Source organism: Macaca mulatta, chromosome 11, assembly GCF_049350105.2.
Source record: "Macaca mulatta isolate MMU2019108-1 chromosome 11, T2T-MMU8v2.0, whole genome shotgun sequence".
Taxonomy (NCBI): Eukaryota; Metazoa; Chordata; class Mammalia; order Primates; family Cercopithecidae; genus Macaca; species Macaca mulatta.
The window spans coordinates 29374460-29387520 of NC_133416.1; the positions used below are offsets into that span (position 1 = coordinate 29374460).

Genomic DNA, 13061 nt, shown 5'->3' on the forward strand with positions numbered 1-13061 from the left:
GAATGACTACTGGGTACATAACGAAATGAAGGCAGAAATAAAGATGTTCTTTGAAACCAATGAGAACAAAGATACAACATACCAGAATCTCTGGGACACATTTAAAGCAATGTGTAGAGGGAAATTTATAGCACTAAATGCCCACAAGAGAAAGCAGGAAAGATCTAAAATTGACACTCTAACATCACAATTAAAAGAACTAGAGAAGCAAGAGCAAACACATTCGAAAGCTAGCAGAAGGCAAGAAATAACTAAGATCAGAGCAGAACTGAAGGAGACAGAGACACAACAAACCCTCCAAACAATCAATGAATCCAGGAGTTGGCTTTTTGAAAAGATCAACAAAATTGATAGACTGCTAACAAGACTAATAGGGAAGAAAAGAGAAAAGAATCAAATAGATGCAATAAAAAATGATAAAGGGGATATCACCACCAACCCCCTAGAAATACGAACTACCGTCAGAGAATACTATAAACACCTCTACACAAATAAACTAGAAAATCTAGAAGAAATGGATAATTTCCTGGGGATTTACACTCTCCCAAGACTAAACCAGGAAGAAGTTGAATCCCTGAATAGACCAATAGCAGGCTCTGAAATTGAGGCAATAATTAATAGCCTACCAACCAAAAAAAGTCCAGGACAAGATGGATTCACAGCTGAATTCTACCAGAGGTATAAGGAGGAACTGGTACTATTCCTTCCGAAACTATTCCAATCAATAGAAAAAGAGGGAATCCTCCCTAATTCATTTTATGAGGCCAACATCATCCTGATACCAAAGCCTGGCAGAGACACAACAAAAAAAGAGCATTTTAGACCAATATCCCTGATGAACATCAATGCAAAAATCCTCAATAAAATACTGGCAAACCAAATCCAGCAGCACATCAAAAAACCTATCCACCATGATCAAGTGGGCTTCATCCCTGGGATGCAAGGCTGGTTCAACACACGCAAATCAATAAACGTAATCCAGCATATAAACAGAACCAAAGACAAAAACCACATGATTATCTCAATTGATGCAGAAAAGGCTTTTGACAAAATTCAACAGCCCTTCATGCTAAAAACGCTCAATAAATTCGGTATTGATGGAACGTACCTCAAAATAAGAGCTATTTATGACAAACCCACAGCCAATATCATACTGAATGGGCAAAAACTGGAAGCATTCCCTGTGAAAACTGGCACAAGACAGGGATGCCCTCTCTCACCACTCCTATTCAACATAGTGTTGGAAGTTCTGGCTAGGGCAATCAGGCAAGAGAAAGAAATAAAGGGTATTCAGTTAGGAAAACAGAAAGTCAAATTGTCCCTGTTTGCAGATGACATGATTGTATATTTAGAAAACCCCATCATCTCAGCCCAAAATCTCCTTAAGCTGATAAGCAACTTCAGCAAAGTCTCAGGATACAAAATCAGTGTGCAAAAATCACAAGCATTCTTATACACCAGTAACAGACAAACAGAGAGCCAAATCATGAATGAACTTCCATTCACAATAGCTTCAAAGAGAATAAAATACCTAGGAATCCAAATTACAAGGGATGTAAAGGAACTCTTCTAGGAGAACTACAAACCACTGCTCAGTGAAATAAAAGAGGACACAAACAAATGGAAGAACATACCATGCTCATGGATAGGAAGAATCAATATTGTGAAAATGGCCATACTGCCCAAGGTAATTTATAGATTCAATGCCATCCCCATCAAGCTACCAATGAGTTTCTTCACAGAATTGGAAAAAACTGCTTTAAAGTTCTTATGGAACCAAAAAAGACCCTGCATTGCCAAGACAATCCTAAGCCAAAAGAACAAAGCTGGAGGCATCACGCTACCTGACTTCAAACTGTACTACAAGGCTACAGTAACCAAAACAGCATGGTACTGGTACCAAAACAGAGATATAGATCAATGGAACAGAACAGAGCCCTCAGAAATAATACCACACATCTACAGCCATCTGATCTTTGACAAACCTGACAAAAACAAGAAATGGGGAAAGGATTCCCTATTTCATAAATGGTGCTGGGAAAATTGCCTAGCCATAAGTAGAAAGTTGAAACTGGATCCTTTCCTTACTCCTTATACGAAAATTAATTCAAGATGGATTAGAGACTTAAATGTTAGACCTAATACCATAAAAACTCTAGAAGAAAACCTAGGTAATACCATTCAGGACATAGGCATGGGCAAGGACTTCATATCTAAAACACCAAAAGCAACGGCAACAAAAGCCAAAATTGACAAATGGTATCTCATTAAACTAAAGAGCTTCTGCACAGCAAAATAAACTACCATCAGAGTGAACAGGCAACCTACAGAATGGGAGAAAATTTTTGCAATCTACTCATCTGACAAAGGGCTAATATCTAGAACCTACAAAGAACTCAAACAAATTTACAAGAAAAAAACAAACAACCCCATCAAAAAGTGGGCAAAGGATATGAACAGACATTTCTCAAAAGAAGACATTCATACAGCCAACAGACACATGAAAAAATGCTCGTCATCACTGGCCATCAGAGAAATGCAAATCAAAACCACAATGAGATACCACCTCACACAAGTTAGAATGGCAATCATTAAAAAGTCAGGAAACAACAGGTGCTGGAGAGGATGTGGAGAAATAGGAACACTTTTACACTGTTGGTGGGATTGTAAACTAGTTCAACCATTATGGAAAACAGTATGGCGATTCCTCAAGGATCTATAACTAGAAGTACCATATGACCTAGCCATCCCATTACTGGGTATATACCCAAAGGACTATAAATCATGCTGCTATAAAGACACATGCACACGTATGTTTATTGTGGCACTATTCACAATAGCAAAGACTTGGAATCAACCCAAATGTCCATCAGTGACAGAGTGGATTAAGAAAATGTGGCACATATACACCATGGAATACTATGCAGCCATCAAAAAGGATGAGTTTGTGTCCTTTGTAGGGACATGGATGCAGCTGGAAACCATCATTCTCAGCAAACTATCGCAAGAACAGAAAACCAAACACTGCATGTTTTCACTCATAGGTGGGAACTGAACAATGAGATCACTTGGACTCGGGAAGGGGAACATCACACACCGGGGCCTATTATGGGGAGGGGGGAGGGGGGAGGAATGGCATTCGGAGTTATACCTGATGTAAATGACGAGTTGATGGGTGCTGATGAGTTGATGGGTGCAGCACACCAACATGGCACAAGTATACATATTTAACAAACTTGCACGTTGTGCACATGTACCCTAGAACTTAAAGTATAATAATAATAAAAAAAAAAGAAAGAAAGAAAGAAAAGGAAAGAAAGAAAGAAAAAGAATCAGGCACTCAAAGCAGCCCTACAAATAAATTAGCGGGAAGAAAGGGACTAACATGTACAGGGCAGTCACAGAAATTCCAGGCACATCATAAGCATTACGTTGAGAAATAGACTTCCACAGAGTGACAACAAAAGATACTGAAAGTCAAGGCAACTTAAACAGCTCAGTCTGTTAGAAACTCATACAATTTCTGCTCATAAAAACAGATTTAGCAAAAGAAGACACATACCCAAAAGATATCCTGAAGAAGCTAACAGGAATTTAATTTCACCTCTAAGGCATATGGAAAAGGATTTATTAGAAGCATTTTATGAGGCATAATTAGATCTTATGACTTGGAGAGTAGGAGGAAAAAAGACAGCACATCAAAAGATATTACAAAGCAAATGGCTAACATCAAGTTGGGGCACTTCCACTAGCTTTCCTCTAAAAAGAAATGGCTTTTTTTTGCCATCTGACCTATAGAAGGGACTTGAAACAATTTTCACACCCATCTTCCATTCTTACTCAGAATCACTTTTTCTTTCCAATAATTCCACTTTAAAAAGTGCTGCCCAATCCTAACCTTTTCCTTTTTCTTTCCGAATCAGATCCTAATCTGGCAACCATAAAAATTTCCAACTCCTCCTTTTTACTATTTTACTAAAATTTACTTCCACTGTTTGTGTTTCAACACAACAACCAAATTCTAAGAGAAATCTATCATAGCCTAGTCTTCTCTTCAGATTAAAAACAAAAACAGTTCAGCTACTTGAGTTGGTCAGCTGTCAACTGCCCCTCCCAATTTCTCATTGTTATCTTCTTACAAATGTTCAATAGCCCTAAAGGTTGAAAGGAAACACAAAAATAAACATATTAGCATCATACACTTTTTAGAGAAAGACAGCACTTGCAACTAACCACAAATGGCCTGCTACCTTGGTAAAGCACCATCAACAGCACGAAGACTGCAAGGCCCAAATGATGCTGTGCTCAAGTCCAATTACTATGAAATTCCAGGGGAGTTACTGGATATGAATCTAAGCAAATGAAAGATGTTAAAGGCAGCAGTGAACTGGGACTCCAAGAGAAGGAAAAACTGCTTAAAAGTGTGATCCATCTCATGTGCCCACTGGTCACAGAAAGCACCCTCCTCAGACATTCTAGGAACTCCATCTGCCACGTTCCAAAATTTATTTAGCATTCAGGCCACTACCGAAGTCATGCAAGTTAGCTCATCCTGCCAAAGATGGGTAAATCCTCCTAAATTACAGCAGATGCTCAGTTTCTTCAGTTTGTATGGTTATCAGAATCATCATCATCAAACATCAATCCAGCCATTTTCTAGGAAGATTATGCAAATCCTGAACTACATCCTTCTACCCTTCCACACTGATTTTTATCTGACAGATGTGGAGAATATCAGCTTTTATTATCACTCAGCAGTTAGGTCCCCACATTGTCCCTCTTTTGCACAGAATGACAATACCAATGCAAGGCAAAAAGAATAACATTGAGGAATATCAGTGCTATTAATCATAGCAGAGAGGTAAAAAAATAGTGTCTGAAAAAATATTAATTTCTCAACTTATTCATATATTTTAACTTTTGTATAAAAATTTCTAGGTATGAAATACTAAAACACCAACTAGAAAGAAAAAGGTCTGGATGCCTGCTCTTCTGACTCGGGCTGGCCTCGATCAAGTAAAAACTCTAATATCTCAAATTTTTCACCTGTTAAAATGGAGATAGCATCTCTTCTACCTCCATCATAAAGCTACTTTGAAGAATGAGGATTCACAGAAGGATTAAGTACAAAGCACCATGCCATGTAAGATATTCTTATTGGAAGGCAGCTTTACTGAAGTGGAAGGACTATGAAATTTGCAGGGAGACTCACCTGGGTCCAAGTCCCATCTGTAACCCTAGCAGCTGTTCATTTGTTCCTCTGATAAGTGAGGAAGATCATTATATTGTAGGGTGGTAGGGATTAAATAACACTGCACATGGAAAGCACCTGGCACACACTATACACAGGGAATGTTAGTGCTCTATTATAAGCAAGGTTTTTCTGGAAAAAAAAAAAATTGCCCTTTTCAACTTTGGCCTCAGTCCTATACAAAGATCCTAGAATTCAGTTTGCACGAGGGCTTTTCAAATATAAGTGCATAGGAACACAATCACATTATTCAGAAAATATTATGTTTCAGAACTGCGACTAGTCTATAAACCTCAAAACAAAACAGAATGCGCTTAATTTCATGGAAAAGCACATGATGATCTGCCTGGCACAACTAGTGCCTTTGACATTTTATATTAACAAACCATGAGCTGTTGCCCAAACTCATTCACCAAGCACAAGACCTACAATCTAACACTCCATTCTGAGTTCTCACTGAGATGAGCAAGAGTCACCTGAAATCGGCCGGGCGCGGTGTCTCACGCCTGTAATCCCAGCACTCTGGGAGACCAAGGCGGGCAGATTACGAGGTCAGTAGTTCGAGACCAGCCTGCACACATGGTGAAACCCCGTCTGTACTAAAAATACAAAAACTAGCTGGGTGTGGTGGCGGGCACCTGTAATCGCAGCTACCCAGGGAGGCTGAGGCAGGAGAATCGCTTGAAGCCAGGAGGCGGAGGTTGCAGTCAGCCAAGGTCATGCCACTGCACTCCAGCCTGGGTGACAGAATGAGACTCCGGCTAAAAAAAAAAAAAGGCACCTGAAATCATCAAAAATGGTGTACTCATAGGGAGCCAAGCCCAGGCATGTTTCTTCTTGGCTCCCACAGGTGAATTTGAAGTGGCAAGAGAACTTCGTTGATTCTTGTTTTTCTCATTTTAGTTTTACTCTCTATTAAATTGTTACTTTTTACAGTTCACTTATGGATGACAAGTTATTTCCTGTTGGTAGCTGCAATGATTGGGAATTTTGTGATCTGTAAACGAATTAATATCTCATAGAGACCTATTTCCTGTTGGATATGAGACAACAGAGAACACAGTTTTTGTCCACTTGTCTTTTTTGAGGTCAAATCGATGAGAAATTTCTTGCCCTCAAGTAAGGAGAACAACTCTGATACCTGGACTGGCAAGCTTTTGTGTTTCTGTGTTTATTTTTCATCTGTGGCTGAACCTGTAGAATTGAGGGTGTACATTCTCTATCTATATGTCTATGTATCTGTTATTCAGAAAGTCCTTTATTTCTCATTGTGAGTATGTAATGTTTTCCTGTCTCCAGATGGTATTAATAAATTAGATGGTAAAGGCTCTTTAAAAATAAATAAAGCCCCATTCTGGATTCATTTTTCCTCTCAAACTCTGCAGAACATAACCAATTTGAAAAGCCTCTAGATTTGGGGGGTGTAAAAGTTCCATGCAGCTTGAGAGCCATCAGTCATTAAGCCCCTAGTTCCACCCCAAGTCTTGCTGTCCAGAAGCTCAGTCCACTGGGGAGTAAAGAGGCGCTTTAGTATGTTAAATTAAAGCCACAAACATGGCTGCTCCCTAAGGGAGATAATACTGCGTTAAAAGAAAGAGAATTATTTGTCTCTTCCCATTTTCTCCGCTAAATGAGGAGGTTAATAATAAGGCCTCCTTAGCCATGCGTGTTTCCACTGCAGGAAACACCATTCGTGCCCGTTCTGGACTCACCACCCGGCAAGTACCCCAGCACCATCGCCCTGCTAGGCTGACAGACCCCGGGCTGATTTTGACCTTGCAAGAAATGCAAAAGCAACTTTGGGAGGCAGAAGCCAGGTGCCCCGACCTTACCCTCGCTGGAGTTCCCGAAGACCTCGGCTGCACCCGCCACCCGGCGTTCGGATGCCAGCACCGCTACGACCAGCAGCTGCAGGAGCCCCATTGCTGCCAGGGCCGGGCTGGGCCCACGCCAGGGCCAGGGAGGGATGCGGGCGTGCGCGCCGGGGCCCCGCAGCCTCGCCCGCGCTATCCCGGGGCGTCCGCACCGGGCGTCATCGCCTGCCAGGTGCAGACGCCTAGCACCTGCCAGCTCCGCAGCCGCCGGCGCGCGCCCCGCCGCACTCCTAGCGCCAGCGAGAGGTTTCCTCTTCCGGCACCTGACCCCAGGCGCGCGTTCCCGCGCCTCCTCCCGGGCTCTCGCTGCGTCACTGCTGCGGGTCTCCGGGCGCGGGCGGCGCTGGGGCATTTCCAGGCAGCGCGCGCCTCCTGCCGGCGCGCGGGGAACACGCAGCCCGCGACGCTCCCGGGAGCCCCCAGGACATCCTGGCTTGAGGTCCAGTCTTCCCACTTTTATCTCACCAAGTAGGCAAGCCACTGTGAAAGTACAAAATAACTTTCTGTTGCGGACTAACGTCACCAACCTTCTGTTTCCGTCTTTAACGGTCCTTTACAACAGCAAAAAAAAAGAGGAATCGGTTGCGAAAAACACAGTCGAAGGTTATTTCCCCCGGTAGCAACTGTCTTCGCTGCTGAGGCTTATGTTAGTGTAACAACGCCAGGAGAATGCTGTTTGTGTAGTAGCGCACTAGTCATGAGCACTACATTTAAAAACAGTTTCGTTTTCTCTAAGCGAAATATCCTCGAAGACACGGCCTTGGTCTGAACTTCCTCTCAAGTCTCATACCTGAGTGCTGTTTAAGGGACAGTAGTCCATGTGACAGATGGCTCATCGATGATGTGGAATTAGACGCATAGATTTAAAGTTATTTGGGGAGGATTGTCTTGCTTTCCTTCCCTGGTTTTGGTTTTTTTACTTACATATTTTGATGAGCAACTTACAGCTTGGAAATTACATGTTCAGTTAACCTACTACTAACCATCTATAGCTGTGACCATAATGTGAAGAGGTGTTAAAGACAAAATTATTCAATGATACTTGAAGCAACGAACGAAGACTATTGAGGACTGTCTCAGTTGGCATAGGGACCACTGCAACTGGGTCTTGCAGTGCGGAAGAGGGACTGGGCTCAACTCTGAATACAGCACGGGGAAGAGGGAATTGGTAGCCAACCAGCAGCATGGAGTTCAGCGGATGGAAAATTACTAAGAGGAAACATCAGAGGTAAGGGGCATTTAGTGAAACTGACGTTCTAACAGGACTCATCCTGAAGACAGAACATCACCTGGGGCATGGTGGAGGGTGAGGAAACATTAGATATGGAGGAAAGGGGGGATCTTCGCTAAAACTGGATTTTTACAAAGAAGTGCACAGATGGACCTAGCAGAAGATTCAGAAGCCGTACTAAAGTTTGGCCAAGCAAATAATCTTTGCCACAGGCACAGTTCCTTTTCTGCTCTCACACTGCCCCGTCCAAATTTTCACACCTTTGGTACTACTATCTATTTCTGTAATGCTTATTCACTCTCCCACGTGCCCCTATTCCTATAACCCTCAGTAGATGAAATCCAAGGAACATGAAAGGAACAATTATGATAAGGGTAGCATCTAAATCAGTGGATGGATTATTCAATAAATTGTGTTATTACTGATTAGCTGCACTATGGGCAGAAAGAATCAGAACACTATCTCACACTAATTGTGAAAACAAAACCGCAAAGTAATAAACCATAAAAGAACTAGCAGAAGAGGGCTCTCTCTCTTTTTTTTTTTTAATAAATTGATCTCAAAAAGGGAGGAGCTTTCTAAGAAGCAAAACAGCAAAGGAAACAACCATAAAGGAAAATATTGGTAGACTTGGCTACATAAATACTTTTTACATAAATATTTAAATTTTATTAAACACGTAAGCAATATGAAAAGGCAAGTTGATGACCAAAAAATAAAAATTAGCTAAGGACACGAATAGGGAATTTCACCCAAAAAAAAAAGAAATACAAATTACCAGTAAATACATGAAAAAAGTTCAATCTCACTAGTAAACAAACAAATCAAATTAAGAAATTAATATGTAAATATTTTTAAAGTATAAGAACATCCAGTACGGATAAAAGAGCTGAGAAGGAGGCATTCTTAGTAGGTAGGGATAGTGGGAATATACACTTCAATAAAGTAATCCGCATCAAAAATGTTTAAAAATCTTATTTTTGTAGATTTGGTATAATCCACTTTAAGATTTAAGTATGTAATTAAATACACATATAAAAATTAGTATAAGCTGGGGGAAGTGGTACATGCCTGTAGTCCCAGATACTCAGGAGGCTGAGGCAGGAGGATTGCTTCAGCCCAGGAGTTCAAGGGGGCAGTGCTCTATGATTGCACCTGTGAATAGCCACTGCCCTCCGGCCTGGGCAACATAGTGAGACCCCATCTCTTAAAAAAAATTTAGTGTACAAAACTATTCATGAAGGTATTATTTAGAGTATCTAAAACAACCTAAATGCCCAACAATTAGGAATTAAATAACCTATGATACAGCTTTATAATAGAATCCTGTGCAGCCCTTCATTTATATTCTGATTGAAGTCTTTATGGAAAGGCAACTGATGATGCAATAAGTATATATAGTATGTGGTTTTTCTTTTTTTTTCTAACACATCTTTTATTGACTCAGAGGAATGGATACACTTTTGTTGTTTGTTTGTTTGTTTGTTTGTTTTTTGAAATGGAGTCTTGTTCTGTCTCCCAGGCTGGAGTGCAGTGAAGCAATCTTGGCTCACTGCAACGTCCATCTCCTGGGTTCAAGCAATTCTCTTGCCTCTGCCTCCCAAGTAGCTGGGATTAGAGGCACACACCACCATGTCCAGCTAATTTTTTTAGTAGAGATGGGGTTTCACCATGTTGGCCAGGCTGGTCTCGAACTCCTGACCTTGTGATCTGCCTGCCTTGGCCTCCCAAAGTGCTGGGATTATAAGCCACCACACCCGGCCTGTAATTTTTTTTAAAAGACAAGATCTCACTATGTTACCCAGGCTGGCCTCAAACTCCCAGATGTAAGAATTGAAGAAAGAGAAAAAAACAGGAAAGGTGACTTAGAAGTCAAGGATGGGTTTATTGTAGAGAAAACAAACCTGAGAGGGGCTTCTGGCCAGTTAGGTTAGAGGCACACTCTCTTACGGACTAAGAGTTTTTAAGGATTTAGGGTGGGAGTGTTTATCAGAGGCTTAGATTGCTTCTGTGTCTGTTGTGCTTATCTGGGAGGGAGAGTTGTGTGTCTGTTCCCATACATCTTTTTGCAGCTGCAGGCATATCCCTGAGTCTGCTTTTACCTTCCCTATCTTAGTGCATCTGAAGGGAACGGAATGTACTTATTAAGGCCCACTGTTTTACTGGGGTCCATTGTATGAGGGTGAAGTTTGGCAGTTACCCAAGAGACTTTCCCCTCACCTCCCTTTGTGCCTGAGCTGTCTTATCTGTGTTTTACTGTCTCCTCTTTCTGGCTGCTTATAGTTAGAAGAGAAGTGATTTCCTTGAAATGCATGAGGCTAGAAAGGGAGCTGGAACTTAAAGTGGCGGTGTTTGTCCAAGATGACGGTGCTCCTGCTCTGTCACCAGACTCAAGCAATCCTGCCACCTCAGCCTCCAGACTAACTGGGACTGCAGGCTCATAACCACTGTGCCTGCCTTGTTTTCTTTGTAGTATGCATTCCTGGTTATGTGCATAGAAAAAAAGGTTGAAAAATACATGCCAAAATGTTTAAAATAGTTATCTTTAGGTGGTTAAGAATGATTTTCTTTGCACATTTCTGTGTAAAAATTCTACATTGAAGTGTATCATTTTTGAATAAGAAATTATGATTTTGTAAAAGATACATATAATTTTAAAGGTTTTCTTGTAAAAGCATTCAAGATATAAGTACATCTTCCTAAGTATGACACATACATGCTTTTTGTGATGCAACTCCTGTTCATTTCCCTAGGTTCTTGCTGCAACTAAAATCAGACCTCTACATGCGGGTCACGTTGAATTAATTTCAATTTCCTGATCTGAGCCTATTCTCTCTCCTCCATACCTTTGCATCGCAGTTCCCCAGGCCTGCAGTTGCCTGTGCATGCATGACAGCTGATCACAGATGTGTCAGCAATCAGAACAGGGCCTCATTACCTTGGCTTCTAAGTACGGTATTGTGACAGTTTGGGAGGATGATTGGCTGGGGTTCCATGCTCATGTCAGAGTTCCATTGGAGAGCTGAGAAGCAAACAAGCTTAGCAACTTTGCAGATGAGTTCATTTTTCCTATGTATTGAAAGGAAATGCAGAAACTGAAAAGATTCCCAAATCCAAGATACGCATTACTAGAGCCTTAAAGTCTGTTTAGGCCAGACTCAGTGGCTCATGCCTGTAATCCCAGTACTTTAGCAGGCCGAGACAGGAGGATCTATGGAGTCCAGGAGTTCAAGACCAGCCTGGACGACATAGTGAGATCCCCATTCTTACAAAAAAAAAAAAAAACACACACACACAGAAAAAAAAATTAGCTGGGCGTGGTGGGGCACATCTGTAGTCCTAGATACTCAAGCGGCTGAGGCAGGAGAATTGTTTGAGCCTAGGAGTTTGAGTTTGCAGCAAGTCATGATCATGCCACTGTACTCCAGCCTGGGTGACAGAGCAAGACTCTGTATCTAATAAAACAAAAGTCTGTTAAAATTTAGAAAAGGAAGGAAGGGCAGGAGGGGGAGAAGGAGGAAGGGAAAAAAACTTACCCTAGATTTTTAAATAAAACCTAAGATACCTTAAATGGAGCTGGGAGCGGGGATCCAGGGAAAAGGCAGGATTGAACCTCTGTGAAATTTGCCCGTTCATTCTTTCCCACTCTAATCTCACCTTCATCCTGTATTTTTTAATTCGTGTGCTCTTTTGTGGGTAGTGATTTACATTATTTGACTGTTCATTAAGTTAAATTCAATAAATGCTTATTTAGTAGCTATAATATGGAAATTATTATGCTAGGAAACTCATTCATTTGGTTGATAAATATGTGCCAGGCTAAATGTTAGGTGCTAGGTACCGGAAATATCGAAACAGGATATGTTTTCTGCCTGCAAGTAGCCCGTGGACTGGTGGGTGAATTAGCGTGAGGTACAAATAATTATACCTCAGTGTGCTAAGTGCAATAACAGAAGTGTAAGGAACAATTATGTTAAAGATTGGGAGCATTTAACTTACTTTCAGAATTCAGGAAAGTCTTTTATAAAGATATGTTCAAAATAAGATTTTGTTCACTAGTATAGTGGTGAGTAAAAAAATAATAATAGGCCGGGCACAGTGGCTCACGCCTGTAATCCTAGCACTTCGGGAGGCCAAGGTGGGTGGATCACCTCAGGTAGGAGTTCGAGACCAGCTTGGCCAACATCGCAAAACCCCGTCTCTACTACAAATACAAAAAACTTACCCAGGTGTGGTGGTAGGCGCCTGTAATCCCAGCTACTCTGGAGGCTGAGGTAGGAGAATCACTAGAACCCTGGGGGCAGAGGTTGCAGTGAGCCGAGATCCCACCACTGCATTCCAGCCTGGGTGACAGAGTAAGATTCTGTCTCAAATAAGCAAATAAATAATAAAATAAGGTTTTAGGACTGTGTGGACAATCACCAAGGGAGCAAAGTGGAGATGTGGATGGAAGTGTGGGCATTTCATACATGGAAGAAAGAATTATAGGTGTTTTTATATGGTGTGCATTTTTGTAAAACAGCAGAACATGTTTAGGGAATTTCAAGGAGTGTGGTGTAGAAAAATGCTTATTTATAGTTATTCATCCCGGCACTAGGAACATTTTAGATATTTAATAAATTGCAACTGTATTAAAGGTATTTAAAAATTGTTAAAGGTGTTTTTCTGAAAAAATAGTTGTTACAGTCATAAAAACCAAAGCACT

The 13061-nt window shown here is 41.2% G+C and overlaps 1 protein-coding gene across 1 annotated transcript in view; it reads right to left on the reverse strand.

The window, feature by feature from the left end:
• The window catches only part of TM7SF3 (transmembrane 7 superfamily member 3), a 44683-nt gene extending 37293 nt beyond the window's left edge, over positions 1 to 7390 (reverse strand). The window contains exon 1 of the mRNA XM_001099269.5: positions 7084 to 7390. Within this exon, the coding sequence (XP_001099269.4) occupies positions 7084 to 7174 (91 nt within the window). The 5' untranslated portion in view covers positions 7175 to 7390. The remainder of the gene's footprint in view (positions 1 to 7083) is intronic.
• Positions 7391 to 13061: the final 5671 nt, after the last annotated feature.